At 44.6% G+C, this 23,694-nt stretch overlaps 1 protein-coding gene across 7 annotated transcripts in view; it reads right to left on the bottom strand.

Moving 5' to 3' along the window:
* Window positions 1–23,694, bottom strand: part of GARNL3 (GTPase activating Rap/RanGAP domain like 3) — a 154,452-nt gene that overhangs the window by 109,415 nt on the left and 21,343 nt on the right. For 3 of the 7 annotated variants that reach the window (XM_082402606.1, XM_082402608.1, XM_082402609.1), the window contains exons 2-3: window positions 21,022–21,192; window positions 1,806–1,875 (exon numbers count right to left, since the gene is read on the bottom strand). In XM_082402606.1, coding sequence (XP_082258732.1) covers window positions 1,806–1,875; window positions 21,022–21,164 — 213 coding nt within the window. In that variant the 5' untranslated portion in view covers window positions 21,165–21,192. Of the gene's footprint in view, window positions 1–1,805; window positions 1,876–1,946; window positions 1,966–2,847; window positions 6,477–21,017; window positions 21,220–23,694 lie in introns of those variants that run through there. The other 4 variants (XM_082402613.1, XM_082402612.1, XM_082402607.1 and 1 more) reach the window with 4 other exon arrangements.

Raw genomic sequence — 23,694 nt, 5'->3', positions numbered from 1 at the left:
CTCCATACTCATTAGATCACGTTCAAAGTCTTTACCTAAGAGTCAAGGTCCTACTTTTGCTACCAAATTTCATCTTTGCTGCTATAGCTAGTTAACAGGGACTATGCTTACGTGCATCACCTCATTTAATCCTCCTGACAACCCTATAAGGTAGATAATATTAATAAACCCCATTTCATAGATGAGAAAACTGAGGCTCAAAGAAGTTCCAGATCATACAACTAGTAAATGATGAAACAAGAATGACTTCAGAGCACAAGCTCTTAGGCACCCCTGGGGTTCAGAGATGTTTACAAAGATAATAAGTGATGGAACTGGTATGTGAACGCAGGCCTGTCTGAGTCCAAAGCCTAGCTGTTGTGTAACCACAATGCTCTGCTGCCCTACACTCTCTGCTGGGCAGGACCATTTGCTTGCTGCCCTTCGAATCATCACTGCCAAGAATCTTGCTGTGTGCAAATATCTACTGTCTGTCTTCCTTGCCACCAACCCACATCCCACAGCCCCCATAAGGCCTTCCAGGCTGCTTCCCCGAGATGCCTGGCTAGAATGGGTTGCTCCCTCCTTCTCCCAACCCCCACCAGGCCCTGTCTGTGTGCTTCTCACAATATTTACCAATGCCCACTCTGAATTATAGTTATGCACACGCTCTTTCAGGAGAGGCGGTGGTCTGAGTTGGCATGGTGTCACCAGTGACTCACACAGAACAGGCATTGATTGAATCAACCAGTGCATCTTTTATGTGACCAAATTCATTCTTTAAATATATTATGTATATCTTATCTGCTCAGCTGGAGGACAGTAAGCGCCTTAAGAACAAGGATGAAATCTTTTACTTAACACATATTTTCAGGAATATACCTGGGGCAGGTACACAGTCAAACCTGTAATGTATGCTTGAATTCAAGTAGAATGTTACTGGTACATGATTCTGGCATAATTTTTTTTTTACTTTTTAAACCCTGCAAGAATGCAGCTTACATTAATCGGGGATAACTGGGCACTATACAAATGGATCCCATCAACTCAGTTTTTGTAAATAGATAGAAATAATAAATTTAATGTTTCAATAACCAAGAGAATCTTATGAGCACACTTTCCTGAAAATTTGTTCAAATTTCCATGCAATTTGTTCTTTTCTTGTGGGAAAAGAACACACAATTCTGTCTTTTAAAAAACTGAGGCTATGATATGCCTTCATTATGCCTCTTTTAAAATGAAAGCATACAATTTTAAAAGAAAATCATAACACAATCCCCAATCTCTCTCATTAAGGAAAATATGGATATTTTCATTCCAGATATCTATTACCTATCACAGTCATTTATCTAGCCCAACACATATACTTTTAACAGGAAAAAAAAAAGAGCTCATAAATATTCTAACTCCTATCACATACCCAGAGAGCAAAGGTACAGAAAAATCAGAATATGTATTACAATAATATTTAAACCTCAAAAACTAGATTTAGAAACTTTTAGGAACAAGATAACATAAAAACAAATGCTACCTTTCTTAATTCATAAATGATTTTATTTAATTATATAACACCATTAACAGAGAAAAATACCAAGCCACGTTTTAACACACTGAAAGACACAGATTAAAAGTACGTAACAGTAAAAACAGACAGATAAAGATGATCAAATTATTATAGCCCTTCAACAGTCATTCATTCCCATCCAGTCCTTATACTGTACTCACATGGCCTAACAGTAAATATACAACAAAAGATCTGAAGAGCTTGGCGATCCTCTCTAAATCAAAATCAATGTTCTACCACTGAACAGACAGTGTAAACTTACCAGCTCCACAGATCCATAATGTTTCCTACTGAAATCCCCACGTCTACAGCCTAGGTCTTCCGAGACAGAGCTGGAACAAAAATGCTTCATCAGTATTATACATAGCGATCTGGCCACAAACCTTCTGCAAAAATCCACTACCATTTGCAAAAAGGGCTGCTATGGAACAGGCTTGCCCAGCTCCTCACTGCAGGGGAGCCTCCTTGCAACAGACACAGTCCTCAGCAGCCATTGCAGAGACGGGCGTTCATGGAGCCCTCAGTAAGAAGAAAAACACCCGAGTCATCCCTGGAAGTATAGGCAATGATTGAATTAAATATTTAGTCATTTGGAATCGATTGACATCTCCCAGGCTACTGGTGGTTTATAATTTCATTTTGTATAACCAACGAGGAGAGAAACCCTGCAGTAAACTTGAGGCAAGGGACAAAGCTTGCAATTATCTTTCGTTTAAGAGAGGCTCTTTGTCCCAAATATTCAGCATAAAAATAACCAGCATTATGGGATGCTATACAGGAGACATAAACTTTAAATAGGAGGAAAAAAAAAACTTCAAAATCCTGGTAGGCCCCACGCCCTCCCCTTTAATTTATGACAACATGACAATATGGAAAAAGACTAGGACTAACAGAAAAATGTAAAATTCCAACTTCCAAGTATATTTAGTTTTTTTTACATGACAGTAGCTAATACTTTCCTAGCCCCTCCTCTCAAAAATGGCTTACATCAGATAAGAAAAATCACATGTGTTGTTGAGGAAGAGTAATTAAAACAAGGGCAAAATTGTTACTGCATTTGCATCTTGAATGCATAGTTACACACTCAAAAGACACATCTTATTGAATAGTTGGCATATATAGGACCTCAAGCAGTACTCATGAAACCACCGGAGATCTACAAATACAAACAGTTTTAATAAGTTGGCCCTAATATGTCATGCAAATACTCTAATAAAACAGAAAATAAAATTCCCCAGGAATTACGTGTTTAATATATCCCAAATATTTGGGATCTAACATGCAAAGAAATGTGCATTTAGTACCTTTTCATCCTTCCTTAAAAGGTAGGCTACATTTTCTAAATTACAGCCCTGTTGGCACGTTCAGAAAGAGACTGACTCTGATGTTTCGCGTCCACAGAACTGACTCTCTGCCAGGTCACTATTCAATAGGCTCCAAGAAGGACAGCAAGAGAGAAATGAGATTAGAGAGTCTAATGGTATTCCGCTTCCTCCATTTCACAGGGATGGCTGAGTTCATCATATAGGAGAGATTTAACCTTTTGTTGTCCTCACTGCCTTAGCTGAAACCATGTGACAAATTAACGAATGCAGCTTGGAAGGATGTCCTAGATATTTACCCAGTCTACCTTCCTGCTTCTAGTGACATGATTTTCTACCGAAAAATCTCTGAAAGAGATGTAAAAACTTCCCTCCGTGGCCTCCTCCAGTGTTAGCTATGTCCTCTATGCCCATTTTCTTAGCCCTTTTTGAAAACGCTCCTGGAGAATACTGCCATTGCCTTACATAACAGTTTCAAGATCCTTCCCCGGCGCCCTGAGTTACCGAGAGGGAGTGGGCTCCGGGGAGGGAAATGTCCACGGGCTTGGACAGAGGTCGGGCACAGAGCTGAAGCTCAAGGGCTGTTGACTGAGCGCTGTCTGCCCAGACCTCAGCCCACCTCATCAGTTAAGCCAGGCCCATGACGCAGTCACAACCGCAGCAGCAGCGGCTTCTAACCCAAATGGCCAACAACATGAAAAGAGCAAGGAGGCCGGGCTCTGGGTCCCTCCCTGTGCAGCCCTCAGCACCACAGAGGGGGGGTCCAAGACACAGTGCCAGCTCCCTAACTTTGCCAACAGCCAGAAACAAACACACAAAAAAGGTGACGACCCTACATCCTGGAGCAACCACCTCCTTAGAAGCCTCAAGAGGGAAAACAATGTCCTAGGAAAACAACCAAGAGAGAGAGAAACAGGACATCAGCTATCGGTTGCCCTTTTCCCCTCTAATTACATTTCATCCGATACACTGCAGAGACAGCGCTTGCTAATGGTGGCTGGCAGGCTGAACTACACAGGATGCATTTCTAGGGCAGCAGGAGGCACTCAAACCAGCCATGTTAAAAAACCTGCCCCACTCCCCTCCTCTGTCCCCAGGCTCTCTGGCCCCTTGGCACCCAGCAGCACAAGGGTTGTGTTTAGGGGGATCACCCCGAGCTCCAAGGGGAGTTTTGTTCTCCTCCAGGTCCCCAGAGTCTGGACCACTGCTGGCCACAGGCTGGACATGCAGTAAATGTTTGTTGCGTTTGTGAAGATATTTGCACATCTTTCAGATCTCACTAGCTGCTGCCTGATAACGTCTCCCGTGAGCACCAAGGCAGGCCACCTGTTGACCTTCTTCCTGATAAGCTCCCGGACGGTACTCCATCAGTCCAGACAGCCCTGGCCCAAGAGGCAGATGTGCCTACGTGCACACCAAAACCTATTTCCTGTTCCTCTGGGGCTTGTCGCTACACTACATTTCCTAGCCCTTCTTGCAGTGACTGTGAACATATGACTGATTTCTGGCCAAGAGAATACAGACCAAGGTGATGTGCCTGTGGGATCCCATGGGAAGCGCCTGCCCTCCTTCCCTGCGGCCAGCAGGGTGGAGAGGGCCATAAGGACCCAGAGGAAGGCAGAGCTTCAAGAAGGAAAAAACCAAGTGGAAGGTCATACCTTTAAGAACATCTGTATTAGAATATGCTGTGAGCAAGAAATAAACATTTAGTTGTGTTAATCACGTAGAGTTTGGGTTTACCTGTGAAAGCCGCTGTGCTACCTGAACTAGCGCAGAAGTCGGTATCTTGCAGTGGGGTGCTACTACCATGGCAACAACCTAAAATATGTGGCACAGGCTTCACAGGCAGGCAGCAGCCAGGGAGGAAATGCATCTCAGAGGCTGGAGAGACAGAGATCTAGGTTGTGGAGTAGCAAACTGGTGATAAAACTTGCACCTACAGTAACTGAGGAGGTGGACCTGTGCCTTCTGAGCCTGCAGCTCTAAGGAACGTGGCTGGACAGGTCAGAGTGAGCCCGTGGGCTGGCTCCTACTGGCTGACCTTAGCAAGGTTTTTTCAAGGAAGAGATGAGCCCGGGCTAGAACTGGATGGATTTCAAGCAAAGACAGAAGGGACTAGAGAGAGTCTCGAGACCAAGGGCCTCACAGGCTTGAGAAATCACTGTTTCTGGACCCCAAACAATAAGAATTCTGGCCAGTGAAATGTGGGTAGAAATGATGGGTACCTCTTCCAGACGACGCCCATACAAATTTCCCATGAATAATCCTTGCTCTCTTTCCTCATCCGCTGGCTGTGAGGATGGCTGTGAGGACCAAGAGGGGTGAAGCCGCACCACGAAGGAGTCCTGGTCCCTAAATGACCACACAGAATATCCTAAGTAGGCACACCCTCACTGGACTGTGAGATGAGAAAGAACTTTTATTGCTTGAAGCCACTAAGATTCAAGGTTTACCTGTTACAACAGGTGATTTTAATTTCATGGGTACAGCTCTCCGTAGGTAACAGAAAGTAGTGTAAGAATAAGCCCCACAAAAAAGGGGTTGTCAGAGGGCTGGTGGGCCAGGATGACTATCGGGGTCAGCAAGCTGTGGCCTCTCGCTGCCTGTTTTTGAATACTAAGTTTTATTGGGATACAGCCACGCCCTTTGGTGATAGGCTGTCTGTGGCTGCTTTTGTGTTTCAATGGCAGAGTCGAGGAGTTGCAACAGAGGCCTGTAGGGCCTGCAAAGCCCAAACTATCTACTCTCTGGCCCTTTATAGAAAGATTGTCCAACCCCTGCCCTACAGCCTCACCAATCCCTTTTGCTGGTTTCAGGCCTACCCATAAGCTGTGATTAGTATGCCAATGAAAATAGCAGTGTTTATTAGAGTCCATCAGAATCCCCGGCGGTGGGGGGGCAGTGGGAAGCTTTCTAAAAATGCAGATTCCCTGGCCCTATTCCCAGAGGTTGTGATTCAGCCTGACTGCGATTTTAATAAGCAGTGGTGGGAAGTCTGATGCAGGGGGTTCACAGACAATGTTTTGAAAAATACTGCTCTTCCAGATGACTCTGGAATCCCTGGGAAACCTGTTAGCCATTCTGCGGCACTTTTATAAGGAAGGACAAGGCCTTGATCAAGTTTTCCATGAATGGGAGGAGGTGTCATACAGTCCCTAAGGGCAAGTGCTTCAGTCACAGACGTGGGTTTTTAACCTCCCTGGGCATTAGTTCCCACATGTATAAAATGTGGTTGATAGTATCACCTACTTAATAGGGTTATAAAGAATAAACTAAAAAGAGCAGATAAAAATTTATTCTAAGCATAATGTCTATTACATGAAAACTACTCAATAAATGTTAGCTATTATTATCCCTCTTTTTATTAGTATGAATTCTTCTCCGGTTGTTAGAGAGAGCCCTGGGAAGGGGCGTGCAGCATACATGATTACCAACTTTTTAAAGAATTTTAAATAAGATGCCTTTTTTTTTTTTAACATCCTTATTGGAGTATAATTGCTTTACAATGGTGTGTTAGTTTCTGCTTTATAACAAAGTGAATCAGCTATACATATACATATATCCCCATATCTCCTCCCTCTTGCATCTTCCTCCCACCCTCCCTATCCAAAAAAAAATGGTTATGAAGAACCTAGGGGCAGGACAGGAATAAAGACGCAGACGTAGAGAATGGACTTGAGGACATGGGGAGGGGGAAGGGTAAGCTGGGACAAAGTGAGAGAGTGGCATGGACTTATATATACTACCAAATGTAAGATGCCTTTTTTCCCCCTGTGGTGGAAAGGGAGACCTGGGGCTAAGGGCAGCATCACAGCTCAGCACGACATCCCCTCCCTAAAAGTGTTGGCAGTGCGACCTCACCTAGGAAATACTTGGGACCCAAGAGCATGTCACCAGAACAAGGCAGGTGCAGAAAAGAATCAGAGGGTTCAAGTTCCTCACAGGTACTGGGGTCTAGGCTCTAAATAGAAACTCTTTCTGTTTTAGTAAATTAATGTGAGAGGATGCTGGATCACGCTTTGCGAGTATGAACAGAGCTGAGGACCATCATGTTAAATCTCTAAAGAAAGCCTGGGATGAGAGCAAAGATTTCCAGTTCCACACAGAGGCTAGAAAAATTACCATTATGTAATTCAGGGGCCCGGAAAGCAGGACAACCCCCTCCAAAGAGTCGAAGTTATGGAAACTGAAAAAGGGGAAAAAAAGGAAGCTGAAACTCAGTGATACAGGTCCTTACTCAAGTGGCCCAGAGATTAGTGACTGACCCTAACAACTGGCCAGACCCCACTATTCCAGGCCTCAGTCAACTCCGGCCCTGCTGGAAGAGTTAAAGCCAATGGAAGAACGGGACACTTCCTGGATCAGCAGAGAGAATTTGTGAAAAGCAACAGGCTTACGGACAGCAGAGCTCAATGTCAGCAGCGCCAGGACAACACCTCCGCCCCCTTGATAAGCAGTTTGTAATAGACAGATGGACGGGATCCCCCTATTTGAGGGACAGAGAAGCTGAAAAATGTGCCAGACTACAGATTTAGGCTTGGAAGTAGCCCCGGGCCTCCTAACAACAGGTACGAGAATAGCTTATTGCACATAAGGGAGCAGTTGTCTCTCCTTCTGAAGATAAGTAACACAAAAAAGCAGAGCTGTAATTATACATTCACTTCTAATGACGAAATGGAAGAATCCTGTCCTCTTTTGAAGAGATTTCAGACACTAGGAAGTAGGAAGTAAGCAAGAGGATTTCTAGAGTGTAAGGGTCCCAGGAAATCCGAGTTCCTGGATTCTGGCTCCAGATAGCATCTTGTTCCCCAACTGTGCTTCTGGGGCCACAGTACCAGGTGCTCCTGTACCAGGATCTTAAGTTTACCATCCCTTAGCAAGTTCCACCAACCATAAGGCGGTCAGACATGCCTGGATTTGAATGTCAGCTCCATGGCACTCTAGCTCTGTGGCCCCAGGCAAGTTACTTATCCTCTCTGAGCTTGTTTCCTCAACTGTAACATGGGCTTAAAATAACATCTGTCTCTGTGGGAGGATTAAAATATATCATAGGTGCTTAGCACAACACCTGACAAATAAATGCTGGTTATTCTAACTGTCAGGGACCTTACCGACCTCGGTCATGACCATGTCCCATGTGTCTCAGAATGCCTGGCTCATAGCAGGCTGCTCCATGAATATTTGTTGAATTAATGAGTCATGAATTAATGATAACCTCTGCTGGCCTTTGCTCTACTTGAACGCAGGTGGGTTCCTGCCCCCTTTTCTCCTTTCCCTCCTCCACCCCCCATCTGCCGTTAGATATTCTGACATATCTTTGGGTATATTTGATGTTACTTCCCACCATTAGTCAGTCATCTTTCTCATTCTAATCCTCACTTCTCTAACATTCTAGAATGCATTCCTCCTACAGTATTTATGTGTCTACTAAGTTTCTGGACAAAGACAGGTGTCCCTGGAACTTACCAGGTTCTCTGCTATTACTAAAGTCTTGTGGTAATTCATTGCAAGGCTCCTTTCAATAATGATCTCTACCAGTGCCCTTGGGATTCTATCTCTAAATAAAAAACAGCAACCATACCAAACTTTGGCGAAGACACGGAGCAACTGGACCACTTATAGACTGTGGGTGGGGACTTCCCTGGTGGTGCAGTGGTTAAGAATCCGCCTGCCAATGCAGGGGACATGGGTTCGAGCCCTGGTCCGGGAAGATCCCACATGCCGCGGAGCAACTAAGCCCGTGTGCCACAACTACTGAGCCTGTGCTCTAGAGCCCGTGAGCCACAACTACTGAGCCCACGTGCCACAACTACTGAAGCCCGCGTGCCCAGAGCCCGTGCTCTGCAACAAGAGAAGCCACTGCAATGAGAAGCCCGTGCACAGCAACGAAGAGTAGCCCCCAATTGCCCCAACTAGAGAAAGCCTGCGTGCAGCAATGAAGACCCAATACAGCCAAAAATAAAAATAAATAAAATAAATAAATTTATTTTAAATATATATATATATATATATATATAGACGGTGGGTGGGAATGTACAAGGTAAGCCAAGCCTCTTTGGAAACCAGTTGGCATTTTCTTATAAAATTAAATATGCAGTTACCATATGACCCAGCACTTGCACTCTTGGGCATTTATCCCAGAGAAATGAAAATATATATTCACAAATACCTATACACAAATGTTCATAGCAGCTTTATTCATAATAGCCCCAAGCTAGAAAAAGCCTAGAAATCTTTGGAAGGGTGAATGGATAAACAAACTGTGGTGCATGCCCACCACGGAATATCCCTCAGCCAGGAAAAGGAACACACTACTGACAGATACAACAACTTGGATGAATGTCCAGGGAATCGTGCAGAGTGGAAAAGGCCAACCATAAAAGATAACTTACTGTGTGATTCTATTATACAACATTCTTGAAATGACAAAATCATAGAGCGAGGGAGGTGTGGTTATAAAAGGGCAGCATAAGGGACTCTGTGGTGATGGAGCCATGTCTGTGTCTTATCTGTGGTGGTGGAGAAATGAACCTACACACGTGATAAGATTGCATGTGACACTGGGGAAACCTAAGGCCAATGGATTGTATCACTGACAATTTCCTGGCTGTGACTGATACTTTACTATAGTTATGCCAGATGTTACCACTGGGGGAAACTGGGTAAAGGGTACCTGGGATCTCTTTGTGTTATTTCTTATAACTGCATATGAATCTATTATGCTCTCAAAATAAAAAGGTTAATTAAAAAAAACCCTGTATCTGAGTTGAAATTCATTCACTCATTCCATAAACAGTTCCTGAGCACCTGTGAGGTCCCAGGTACTGGGCCAGGTGCTAAACCTGAGACGTGTGCTCCCTGCACTCATAGCGCTTACGGCGCGGTGGGAAAATATAAAGGACATCGGACTTCACAGGAACAAAAACATTGTGCAAGCACATCACACCTGTGTACAGCAAATTTGGTAAACTGTACAATAGCCTCTTTTGTCTCCTTCTTGAGTAGCATATGTCATCTTGGGATATGAGAGGCCTGTCACTCTGCTCAGTTCAAGACCCACCATCCAGAAACCTGGGCGCTGCTACCTAGAAAATGATTCCTGCAAAGTGTTATGTCCGCACATCTGCTCCCTCCCTCCCCAATCTTTAGCGACCTTGGCTTCTCCTTTCCTCCTATAATGTCAAGACTGAAGGGATTTCTAGCTCAGAGTACAATTTGGTTTGGGAAACACTGCTCCACAGGATACCTGCACATGCATGACCACAAAGTGTTAAACAGAAACGTATTTAAGGAAAAAAAATCAGCAGACAACATATGTTGCTGCGTACCTCCCTGGATCACCTGTAGATTTAACTTCTTTGGAGAAATCCCTCCAAAGTGTGCCTTCCCAAGTTCTCAAAGCTTCTCTCCTGAGATTCCCAGACTGTCCCCAACTGTACCTAGACCCTGAAGGGAGGCATGCTGTACAGAGTGGGCACTTCTGAACAGTCCTGTGGGCAGCGAGAATCCTAGAGAACACCAAGGTCATTCCGACCCTCGCTACTCAGAGTGGTCCTTTTCCCTGAGCTGATTAGAAATGCAGACCCTCAGGCCCCATCCCAGACCTAATGAGACAGAATCAGCATTTTTAACAAGATCCCCTGAGGATTCAAATGCACACTGAACTTTGAGAAGCACTGACTCTGGTTCTCAAAACCTAGCTATATGTCAGAATCACCTGGATTTCTTCTCTAATTTGTCTTATTTCTTCAAGATGCAGAAAAATAAAGAATAATATAATGAACATTACAGATACAGCTGAAACCCCTGTGTACCTCTCCTTGATCTCATTTTCATCTCTCTCTCCCTTGAAACAATCACTAAATAATTTGGTTCGCACTCCCTGCTTATTTTTTATATTTGTACTACGTAGTCATAAACCATATGCAGTACTGTTTAGCGTGATCTTAAATTTTACACAAATGTATACCATACCGTGACCATCTCCCTGCAACTAGCTTCTTTGAACGATTTGCGTTTGAGATTTGTACACATTCATACCTGTATCACTCACAGTGCTGTGTAGTCTCCTGCTGTATCACTATCCCACTGATTCTCCATTCCCCCATGGTTGGACATTTCCTCAGTGATCATCTCCATTATTTAGCCAGCTTAGTCCTTCATCTCACGGGTCCTCACTATTTGATACCCAGATCCCTACAATAGCCTGGTCAGTCTTCCTGCCACCTCAGCGTAGGATCTTAGGGTAGAAGAGACTTCCAGAGATGTCCAGGGACTTCCAGGTCCAGAGACTTAAGGGTCATTTGGTGTCCAGTCTGGTATCTGTGATAGTGTATTCTCTACCAGATACTTGAAATATAGCCAGCAAGTCTCTACTTACACACTATTAGTGATAAAGAAACAGTTTGCCCCAGGGCACTCCATTCTTCCTGTCAAACAGTTTTTTTCTACATTGAACTGAAATCCATCACACTTTAATTTCCACCAGCTGGTCCTACATCTTCACCCTTTCACTTCTTCTTAATTTCCTTACCATCACTTCCACACCCCCGGCCAGCTGTCCTGTCTGGCCCGCTCGCCCTGTCTCAGCACTCCAGCTACAAGGCCCTTCTTCATTTCCTTCAACTTGCTGAGCATCTTCTCATCTTAGGACCTGGAATGAGCTCTCCAAACTCCTTCTTCTTCCTGACTCCACCTCCACCCCCAGATTAGAAATTACAAAGAGGGTATTGGATTAACATCTGCCTCCCCTACTAAAATATAAGCTTCACAATGGCAGGTTCTCTGTTGGTTTTGTTCAACGCAAAATCCTTAGCTTGTAACATAATACCTGGTACAGAGTTAGCTCTTAGTGGGGTTTTATTTAATAATGAGTGAATGAATGAATGAATGAAAGCAAGCCAGCCAACTCTTTGGGGCCATATAAAACAAGATCACCTCTACAGGAAAGCCCTTCAAATGTCTGAGGAGAGCCACCATGTCCCCTAGGGTTTTTCTTCTTTACCGGGGGCCAGGAGTGACACAGGAGGGTGAGGCCAGCCATACTAGATAGGTACCTAGAGAAGGGGCAGGGCAAACACAGGGACCACTTCATAACTTTCTCTAGGATCAGGCCTGGAGAGACACCCCCAGGTGCTCACAAGTCCACTGTCAGCTGCTGCTGGAAATGAACTGCATTACACAGCATATTCATGAAATTTGTTTTTGAGTCAGACATGAAAATACTGTAAATGTTGCATCAGGTTAATCTCAAACAATTCACTTCAGAGGTTAATACAATGCCAGTAATATGAGCAAACAAAGAAAATGCTGTGGGGGCCATCACAATGAACACATTGTGACATCATTCACCAGCCATTAGCTCATGATGAGGCTGGCATTCCCTGTGTCTAGAGATTGGCATCTTTCAATAAATAGGCAATACAATTAAGTGCAGTGGATCAACACTGTAACATTAAAAAGTGAATCATCTGCCAGTGTCAAACTCATCCAACTGTGAACTTAAGATTCTTGCATTTTATTGCCTGTAAATTATAGTACAATAAAAAATTACTTTAGAATGTCATACAGAAAAAAAAAAAACTCTGATCCTAAACTTAACTAACATCTATATATATGTATAGAGAAATTACATGTACATAAGTGTTGCCTGATATTTACTCAACTCTGTCTAACCCACCACTAATCCACGGCCTGATTTTAGGCAAGAAACAGCCTTTTGTGGGCTCTCAGTTCTACAACTGTAAAATGGGGCTTGATTAATGAATTAATTCAACAAATACTGATAACCATGGGACAATCCTCATAGGGCTGTTGCATTTAATGAGAAAATACATATGAAGCACTTAGCAGGTGAATAGTCTTGAGCACAATTACTATTTGAAGAAACAGAGGTTGTGCATCATTAGGAAGGTGTGTGCACGTGAAGAACAACACAAAGAAGAAAAAAAGTCTCTTTGTGGAAATCTAGAGATAAGCTAGATTCTCCTGTAATCTAAAATGCTCTCACTTTAGGAAGTAGCTGTTAGGGAGGAAAAACTTTCCCTTTACACTCTTATGTTCTGTAACTGGTACCTGTGAATTAAGCTGACAAAAGACAGATTAACAGGAGAAGAGGCAGACAAATTTTATTTCTAACTTTACATGCACAAGGCCTGCACAGAAAAGAAAACCCAAAGTAGCAGTTAGACTGAGAGGCTTATATACTATTTTAACAAAGGGCAATAAATTGTGGAGAAGTCACAAGACAAAAGAAAAGGGATTTGGGGCTTCTAGGAGTGGTAAATCACGGGAAGGTAGATATATGGGGGAAAGCAATGGTAGATAGGGTTATTTAGTAAGGTTTCTTTATATAGACTCATCTTGGTGCCTTCTCTGTCTCTGGTGATAAGGACTGTTCTCCTCCTCTTGGAGGAGGGGGCACTTTTACAAAGAGAAATTTATGCCCTGCTTTTAGGCAGATCAGGGGAGGGCAGAGAGTTCTTCCTGTGTCTGCTTTTTCTCAATTGCCTTCAGCTCAAAATAATCCTTATGCCAAAGTGGCATATTTTGGGGTGGTATATTTTGATCTCCTTTATAGCCAATACCAGTATGTGAAAAATTCTTAGTCTTAAGCATAAAAGTATATAAATCCTTGTGGAACTGACTGAATTTTGTCTTGAGGTAACCTAGGAGAGGCGGGAAGGCCCTGGCTGCTTTTTAAATGGCCTCTGTATTGTATTCTAATTTTCTGGACCAATTTAGATCCACTTCATGCTTCTCTGTGTTGTGTTTTTCTCCAGGTACATTCAGACCACGTAGTGGAAGAAAAGCAGCTTACTCTGTGCTTTTAAGGTCAAACTATACTTGTGAAAGATTTTCTAAAATGTTTATTTCACCAAGGTAGTCTGATCCTGAGACAGTCTACAAAAATGAGACTTTGAGACCAAGGATGAGGGAGAGTGTTGAGGGAGGTGGAGAACATTCTTCAAAGAAAGCAAAAGAGTAGATCAACCAAACTCACAGACGTATAGGAGGCAAAAGCATTTTAACTAAGAACACTTCTTACTATAGAAGATGACAGGAAAGCAACCAGCCCGCATTCAAAGTCAAATGTGATTTATAAAAATGAGTGTTGGCTTAGGTGAATTTAGGGCAGGGCAGCCTAAACTATTTCCTTTTGCCTCCTAAAAGCAATGATTAAAAAGAGTCATACTCTCTAGTCACTATTTATAGTATGTCCTTATGGTGTTCTGCACTGTACTTTGAGATGAGGTGAGCACCAAAATGGGTTGCTGGCCCTTGAGGACTATAAAATTGGAAAGAATAGACAACGCGAATAGTCAAAGGAATAGAGTTTTAGTAATGGCATAACTTCCTTGAGGAAGAATGATTGCTGTTAGTGATTATTCCTCCAGGGGATGTGGAGCTCAGTGGTGCAGCTTCTGTTCCCAGAAAAGGACCAGGATGTCCTGGCAGAGTGATGCCGTACTCCTCCCTGACTTAGATCACACGGAGCAGCAACTCAGTGTTGAACCCTATGCCACCCTTGAGCAGTGAAGATCCACATTCCTCTCCCTTCCATTCAGGCCACTCACCTCCCTGGGGACCTCACTGCTCCGGCGCCTTCAAATACTACCTCTATGCTAACAACTCCCCAGACCAAATCTCCAACTCAATCTTTCTCTCCAACTGCAAGTTCAGACTTACAGCTGCCGGACATGGTTCTGCGGACACCCCCAGGGGCCTCTAAAACATAACATGCCCTGAGTCACCCTCACTCCCACTCCTCACTCACATCTCAGTCAGCAGAGCTGCCATCTTCTTCCCAGTCACTCGAGGTGCAAGTTCAGAGTCATCGCCCAGGTCTTCTCTCACATCCAACATCTTAATCAGTCTCCAGGCCCCGGTACAGGCCCCACACAGTGTTGCTTTTGATTGTTGTATATTTGTATCTGTATTTCACTCTTTGAAGAGGTAAAACTCACTTGCTTCAAAACTCACAAGAGTCCAAAAGGCCATACAGGGGTAAGTTTGTCCTCTCTTCCCTCCTCAGCCCCTCATTTCCTCTCCCCACCAGCAACCTCTATTGTTTATTGTGTGTCTGCCAGAGATGCTGTATGCATTTACAAAGAAAAAGAAATACATATTCCCTTTTGCCTTTGGTAAATGGTAGCATACTATACACACCTCCACTCCTTGTTTTTGTTGTTTTTCTATTTAATGTATCTTGGAGATCTTTCCAAATCAGTACCAAAAGACCCTCCATATTCTTTCTTATGGCTACGTACTATTCCACTGAGTAGATGTACTGTATTTTATTTAACCAGTTTCCTAGGTAAATGGTTTTCAACCTTTCGCTACTACTAATAAACTGCAATGCATAACCTTGTATATGCCATTTTGCATGTGAGGATATTTCTAGAATTCCATCATGTCTTTTAGTCCCTTGCCACTTCTCCCCTTTCCATTTTTACGTTCTCTGCTTTAGCTCAGACCTGCATCGTTGCAGGAGCCTCCTAACTGGCATGTCTGCTCTATTATCTTTAACTTACCCAACAAGCATTTAGTGAGCACCTTCTATGCGCCACATACTCTGCTACGACAGGGAAGAACAAGAGAATAAAAACAAACAGAACAAAACAAAACCCCCTCCTAACCAGACCCACACAGATCCTAGCCTGTCTCACAATTATCTGAGCTTTGGGAGCTTTTTAATAAATCAAGCTGCTCTCTTCTCTGTGTTTGGAATCGGTTGAGAATTAGAGACAGGAGTCAGGCAAATGGAAATCAAAACATCAGTTTCCTCACTGTCAGAGTTTCATTGGCAAATGTGGCTGAGCCCGACAGCCACATAGACTTCCTACTACTTCCCCCAAGTTTAGACCTGGAGCAGCCCACTTGCGGCAGAGTCTGGTCTGCAGAGAGGCAGCTACTCGCCTGAATGGTTGCCGAGGAATCATTGTCTCATGACTATCGAGCTCCAAGAGGGGATACCGAGGCAGGTGGGCCTCCACACCTGTCTCTAGAAGACACAGGTGTGTTTTTCCATGTGGAAACAGGAGAAGAGCTAACGCACAAGCTCGGTGGGCAACCAGATCCCAAAGGTAAGAGAGGAAAAGAGGAAGGGGCAAGTCAGTTGTCCAGCCTCTTTCCTCCATGGGACTGGAAGAGAAGTTTCTTCATGGAAACAATAGAATTTCCCCAACAGTAAACCCAAAGGTTTTCTCTCCAGCTTTATGTTTTAAAATCAAGTATTCCTTTACTCAGGAGCAAACTAGGTCTTTTGAGGCTTTTGGAAGCTATTTTAAAATGTCTAAATACGAAATTACCTAATATGTGTATCACGCCTTGATGATAAACTCTTTCAAATACGTGGCAACTTTCTCCAAAAGATCAAAAAGCAAACCACTGCTAATTCAGCCGAGTGAGGGAAATTAAGTCTGAATTATACTTTTTAAGAAATCCAACTTATTGGTAGTATATTGTAATTAATCACAGGAAGGACTGATGGGAAAAAAGAATGGGCAGATAATTCAGATGGAATTAAAAACTTTTCAAACTTTCTTCCTTCTGCTCCTGGCTGACATCCGTTTAAGGCAGAATGCCCCTCAAATAACCATCTTTCCAATAGCTTTCCTTTGTCTTTTCCTAATGTGTTGAGCTAATGAGGAAACTTTGCCTCTTGTAGGGTCGGACATGGCCCTGAAAGGAGGTTATGAATGAGGAGACGTGAGGATGGAGAGAGACTCGCCATCTGCCTTCTGCCCTCCCTTCCCAACTGAAACGGCGTTTTCAGAGGAGCCCCATGGCTTCCGAATCCTCAAATTCAATGGAAGATTTTAGTTTCGATCTTCAAACTTTCTGTTATATTTGACACTTTCTGCCAGATCCCTGGGTCCCACAACTAAGGATTCTAATTAAATAGGTTCCATGATCTATATTTTTGAACAAACTTCCTAAGTTATTTTTGTGACCGGTCAGAGAGCACTGCCCTTCTTGAAACTCCTCCACTGGCTTCTCTGACCCCTTTGAATTCTGTTCTCCTCCCGCCTGACCACCCCTGCTCTGTTTGCCAGGGCAAGCAGAACTACCCCCTCTGCCCCTGGTAACAGACACTCCCCCACAGAACCAGGAATGGACATGTGACCCAGGCTGGGCAACTACAGTCCTTCCCCAGGGTTCTTCTAACTGATGGGGAAGATTTTTCCTCTCAAGTTGCAAGTCTGTGAGAACATACCCCATGCTGCCTGAGATCACGCCCACGGCTGCATGGTGAAAACTCATGGACGGCAGGAGACAGTGAGGTCAACAGGCAGAGAGAAGCAGGGCTAAGGGGTGGAGGTTGAGGGCGTAAGAGAAGAATGGACTGATTGTTGGCACTAGAGTCCCTGGATTCAGTCACTCCCTGAGCGAGCGAGATCTGTCCCTTCCCGTAGTTTGGTTACATTAACCTATACATTCTCCTTTTTGGCCTAAACTATTTTGAGTTCGGTTGCTGTTACTTACAACCGACGAGCCCCTCCCTAGTCCATCTCTTAATTGTTTTCCTGGCCTCCTCACTGTACATATCAGTGAAATTAACTCTTAAAACTCAGAGCTCAAACCATCACTTGTCTGTCTCAAAAGCCACTCAGACTCCCAATGTCCTGGCATTAAGTACAACACCTTTCACAATATGTCCCCCAATTTGACCTTCCAAACTTCCTCCTACTTCACCATACAAGCGGCAAACCAGGATCCGGCCATCCAGAATACCCTCTTCCCCACCTCTGCAAAATTAAAATCTACTCAAGAAAAAGAAAAGAAGGAAGGAACGTTCTCCTCCTTTTTCAAGATCCACTTCACATTACTCTCCCTAAGAAGACTTTTCTAAGAACTTCCTTCCTCCAAAGATGTAAATGTACCCCTCTTCAGCCCCCACGGCAGTATCTAATGATCTCTGTCCTATTCTTCACCCCACCACCCATGCATTTACCAGGTCCACTCTAACCTTCCTCCTAAATATTTCTTAACTCAATCCCATTGTTCCTGCCACTCATCAGAACACTTAATATCTCCTATCCGGCCACTCTGATAGGTCTCCCTGCCACCAGCCTTATCCTCCTGCAATCTAGCTGCCCACTGACACCACTTATCTTTCCAGTATGCAAATCTGATCATGCTGTGCTCTGGCTGAGAGAGTTAAGACCAAACTTCCTAGCAGGCAGGTTAAGCCCTCCCATTCCCCAGTGACTTCGCTTCTGTCTGCCATCCCAGGCTCACCGCTCCCCAAGAAGCTCCAGCTGGACCAGACTGTTTGTGGTTCCCCTCAAATCCAGAGTGGTTTAACGCTGCTGGCCTTTGCACAGACAGTCTCCTCTGTCTGGGGAGGCCTCCTTCACCTCTGCCCGGTAAAGTTCCCACACTTCAAGTAGTCTCTCCACTGAGAAATCTCCTTGGATTGCCCTAGGTAACGGCACTTCCATAAGCCTCGCTTAATCTGGAAGGAGATGCTTCCTTTGCATACCCAGTGCTTAGCACAGGACCCAGCACAGCACACAGATGCTCAGTAGGTTCTTTCATAGATACCAAAAGCCTTTTCTGGTGAGAGTAGGCCTTGTATGACCAAGGGACCTCGCACAAGGCCCAACTTTGTACTTGGTCAACTTTATTGGTGTCCAGTCCGGTCCTGCTATAATCTTCACCCGACAATACCAAGACACCCTGTGGACATCGACATCCCATAAACACTTTGCTCCTGATGGCACCGCTGAGCACACTGAGATTAGGAGATGGGCACTGGCGCTAGACAGATGTAGGTTCAAATCCCTGCTCTGTCACTTACAAGCTGTGCGACCTGAACAAGTCTCTTAACTCTTCTGGACCTCAGCTTCCTCATCTTTAAGATGGAGCCTGCAGTAGTTACCTGTTTTTTTGTGAAGACTAAAAGAGAAAACGCATTTGGGATGTTTGCACAAGTGCCTGGTACACAGGTAATCAATTAAGTTTGCTGAATGAATGAGTTAATGAATGAGCAGCCCGCAGAACGGCAGCGGTTCTTAAAAGACGCATCTTTCTAGCCTGTTTTCCAGAAAACCCAACATCTGGTTCCCGGTGGAATCAGTTTCAAATCCGGCCCCTGAGTCTGGGGTGCAGCCCTTGGCCGGACCCCGCCCGCCCTGTTCTCACGGCAGCGTCGCTAGCCCTGCGGCCGCCAATCACCAGTGCCTGGTCCCACTCCTAACCAGATTCACCAATAGGACCCAGAAGGCGCCACCTCGGGCTGCTTCCGCTGCGTCTTATAGGCTTCCCGGCAGTCCTTCCCGCCCCTTTGACTACGTCATCCGCGCGGCGCACTGTGGGGCTTGTAGTCTAGAAAGAAGCAGCGCTGCGAGTCCCTCCTGGAGCTTCAGAGGAAGGAAGAGTGGCCCTTCCCCCCACTCCCCCACCTACCTCCACCCCCCACCCCCCGCTCCACCTTTGGTAGATAAAGCCCAGGCTTCCCTGCCCTCCTTTCTAGAGCGCTGGAGCTGCCCACACGCGGGTTACCAGCGGCCCCCAAGAAACAGGAGCATTTCGCCCAGATTAATTCAGCATTCACTGAAATTTTAGATTTCAGTTTCAGATCAAGGAGACATTCAATTCCCATATTCTCATAAGTGGACCTACCAGGCCACGGTGGGAGGTATGGTGGCAGCTCTGAAAAGGCAGCGGTGACTCCAGACTTCTCTAGTTTCCCAGAGGAACCCAGAAGAACCTTGTCTATTTCAAATTGTATTATCGTTTAAAATCAGGCAAGCTATCAATGGCTCCTCACTGCTCGAGATATAAAAATTCATACTCCTTAGCTAGGCGTATAAGGTACTTCATAACTATTTTGTATTTATTTTTGTGTGGTTACATTTTTAAAAGCAGCATTTCTCATTTGCTGCACAAGAGAATCCCCTGGGGAGCGTTATAAAATATTGGTATTTGTGTCCCACCCTAGACCTGGGTATCTTGGGCGGATGGTGCAGGCTTTCATATGTGTTAAAGCTCCCAGGGTGATTCTCCTGTGCAGCCAGGGTTGAGAACCACTGCTTTAATGCCTGTCAACACTGCTGGGACCCACTTTCATGGATCCGTGCCTTTGCTCTGCACTTTCCTCTGTTTAAAGTGGCTTTCTTCCCCTTTCCTGCCCGAAGCGATGGTCATCCTGCCTGGCTAAGAGCAACTGCTCCCCGTTTTCCTCCCTGTCCTCCCGCAGATCCCCTCCTCCTATAGCACATTATACATGCTTCTTTTCTAACAGCGCTGGAGTTATTTGGTTACTTGTCTGCCTCCCTGGAAAGGCTGTCCCTGAAGAGTCCTCTTTCACCCACTCCAGAGCCACTGAATCAGAATCTCTGGGGTTGGCCCTTAGGTACAGTAAGCATCAATAATATTCGTTGCATTGAACTGATGAAGCATCTCATTTGCTTTTAAGGCAATCAGATTGTTGCACCTAGTTGCCTTTGATTCCCCTGGAAAGCTAAGCACCACTGTGTTGTAGTATCTTCTTCATTCATTACTTATTCATTCATCCAACAAATATTGTACAGCATAACAAAGCCCTGGGGATTCAGGAGTAAACAGGAAAACATAGTTACCACCCTACGGGACATGGAATCTATTAATATATTAGTTACAGCATAGTTATTATCATTGCTTCTGAATAATAATTGGAATTTTTTCCCCTTCTAGATACTATTTGATATTCATGGGCGAGGAGATGTCTTATTCTCTTATATCCCCAGTATGTTGCTGGCACATTGAGGGCATTCTGTAAGTGTTTATTGAATCAAGGTACCACATTTCATAGCACTTGTCACAATTTGTTCATATTTATTTGTATGATTATTTGATTAACGGCTATCTGTTCCATGAGCTGTAAATCCCCTGAGGACAGGAACTGAATCTCTTTTGCCTGCCATGCCTGAGACAAGGCCTGGCCAGAGTAGGTGCTCAATGAACATTGCTAAGTAAGTAAGTAAATAAATAAATAAATACACATAAGGCACCATTAAGAACAGAAATGAAATCTCCCAACCAAATATCCACTCCTCTCTCTCTCATTTCTCTTCCCCCCAAAGATAATTTTCTTCCTGAGCATTAAGGGGTTTCAAGTTAGAGTGAGCATGAGCCCCAACTGAGATGATGCTTCTCTTACTTACTTACAGGTTGACCTGGGCCTCTACTTCAGGGTCTTTTGTTGGCCACGTCTGCAGGGGCTGGATGCCAAAGGAGAGAGACGACTTGGCTTTCCATAGAAGGGTCTGTGCCATCTGACTCCCACTGGACCCTTTCGTCAGCGGATCCATCAGTGGGCCTGGAGGCTGCAGTGCTGTACTGAAACAGAAAGAGTTGGGAAAGGCACTGAGAACAGAGAAGAACACGGGCCCATCGCTGGCCCATTCTGGCCACTCCTCCCCAGGGGCCAGCCCATCAGTAATGAGGAGGGGGTAAAGCCAAGGCCCTCCCAAGACCCAGGTACCCCACTAAGGCAGCACCACGCCCTTCTCCTGCACACTGTGGCCTCGTGGCCCTGGAACCGTCCAAATCCTATCACATCCCTCAGCAATGAGTGGAGTCCTCAACACTCTCAAGTCAGCGGGGTCGAAGGTAAAAGGAGGAAGGTGAGCATGTGAACCATCACAAACTTATTTAGAAAAAGGCAACATTCACTGAGGAAGGGAAAGCTCTGTCTAGAGTACCTTCAGAGGATGGACCTCATGGCCATTGGTGTTTAGTCCAGGAGTGCCTGGTTTATCTCCCAATTTCCATTTAAAATAGCCAAGAAAAGCCATAAAAAGAGCCTACACTGGCAACAACACTGTAGACAAAAGGACCAAACACACATTCAAGAGTAACAGCATAGAGGAAGTAAGCAGTAAATGCTTGCTGAATTAACAAATGGGAATAAATTGGGAAATGCACTGCTGAAACATGCCTGCTTCTTTCTCTGATGACACAGCGAGGAAGGAGGAAAGGTGATTCTGGGATGAAGAAGGGTGGCTTTGTTAGGGAAATGTAGGCATCCCTGCTTTTTCTGATTGGAATTATTTTCTGAGCCAGTCAGTAGCGTTCTTCCCCCACCTCTACCTCAGGTGACACACAAATAAGCAAAGAAAATCCAAATACTTGGAAATGGGAAAATAAAAATAAAAAGCAATCTTAGGTAACACTTATGTCAAAAGGGACTCTTTATACTGTCTTCTTAATAAAACGCCATGACAAGGCAAAAGACAAAAGACCTAGTGGTCTTATTAGTGAGGAAGAGGCATCTGCACGGGGAGCCACCATCCTGCTGCAGGGTTTGGATGCCAAGAGAAGTGACTCCATACAGCCTGGGTATTTGGAGCCAGATGGGCACTGCCCACTCCCAAGCTGCTACAGTAGTACCAATTATAGGCTGCGGGCATGTTGCAAAAGAAAAAAAAGGCCACTCTTTCCAGGTCCCCCTGGTATTCCTCCTTCATAAGTGATGACCTAGCCTCCCCCATCACCTTACCTGGGCCTGAGAAGCTACAGGCTGCATATCTGACCCAGACTGCTGGATAATCTTACTCTAAGCTGGCTTCAGGCCACTTATCTTGGCAGAAACTCTATAGACATGAAAGGCTCAAGCCTTCCACATACGACAAATGGCAAGAAGGGAAGGTTCTGCTATGACGTCAGTTGTTCTTTACTCACTGGAACCTCAAGTCTTCTGCAACCCAGTGTCACTAGAGTTTATGGCAGCCTTAGCAATAAACAAACAAATAAATAACAAAGCAGGGCTTCTGGATGAGAGACATATTTTTTTCTTTGAACCCTCTAGATTTTTTTTAAATTACAAAAATAACACTTGTATGCAAAACTTTTATTAAGAAAATGTTCCTTTCTTAATCATGCAAGTTAAAAAAAAAGAAAAGGAAAGAAACTGCTCCTAAGAGAAACCAATAAGCAGGACAGGGAGGTGAGGTTTCATTTTCAGGCAAAGTCCTGTGAAGGTTCAGCTTCAACTTGAGTGGAGCTGGGCTGTCCCACGCGGCAGCCACGTGCCACCTGTGACCACTGAGCAAGGAAATGGGGTCAGGCAAAGCAAGACGTGCGTGTGTAAAACACACACCGGACTTGGAAGACTTAGTACAAGTAACAAAGGATGCAGAACGTCTCAATAAGTTTTATATTGATTACATGTTGAAGATAAAGTGTATTAGAATTGATTTTAATGTGGCTACTAGAAAACGTAAAATCACATACATAGCTTGCTTTACAATCTGCTCGAGGCTGGTTACACCTCAGAGCTGTCCCACCTGCGACGAGGAACTGAGGGCCCCGAGCCGGGGTGAGGGCTGTAAAGTCCCCGGGTACTTGGCGCTCTCTGCACACGTGGGCAAAGCAGCTGCGGTGAGCAAGGGCAGCCCACCTAGGAAGAGTCGCCGCCCAGGTGCGGGTACTGGAGAAAAAGTGCACTGAAGAGGGGAGGGGAGAAGATTCCAGAAACGGTGAGGGGATCTGAGGGGACCCGATGGCAGGCACGACATCCCCACCTCCGCTCCCTTTCCTTTCCCAGTTAACGGTTTGGTATTATTCCCATCACTCCTCTCTCTACGTATTTGCAACCTTTGTGTGACACACATACGGAGAATATATAATGCTCTGTGACTTGCTCTTCTCCCTAAACCACAGTCTTAGACATCTTTGTAAATCAGTAAATAAGGTACATCTTAACATGGAACATTACAGAATGAGATAACCTCATATGCTGCTTACATTTTTTTAATCTTTAAATACTAAGATTATTTCATTGTTTTAGTGTGTTATTGTCTAGCCCTTTCATCTTTAAAATTTGTTTAGAAACACTTA

Source organism: Balaenoptera borealis (assembly GCF_965194805.1).
Source record: "Balaenoptera borealis genome assembly, chromosome: 8".
NCBI lineage: Eukaryota > Metazoa > Chordata > Mammalia > Artiodactyla > Balaenopteridae > Balaenoptera > Balaenoptera borealis.
This window is presented reverse-complemented; position numbering and strand designations above follow the sequence as displayed.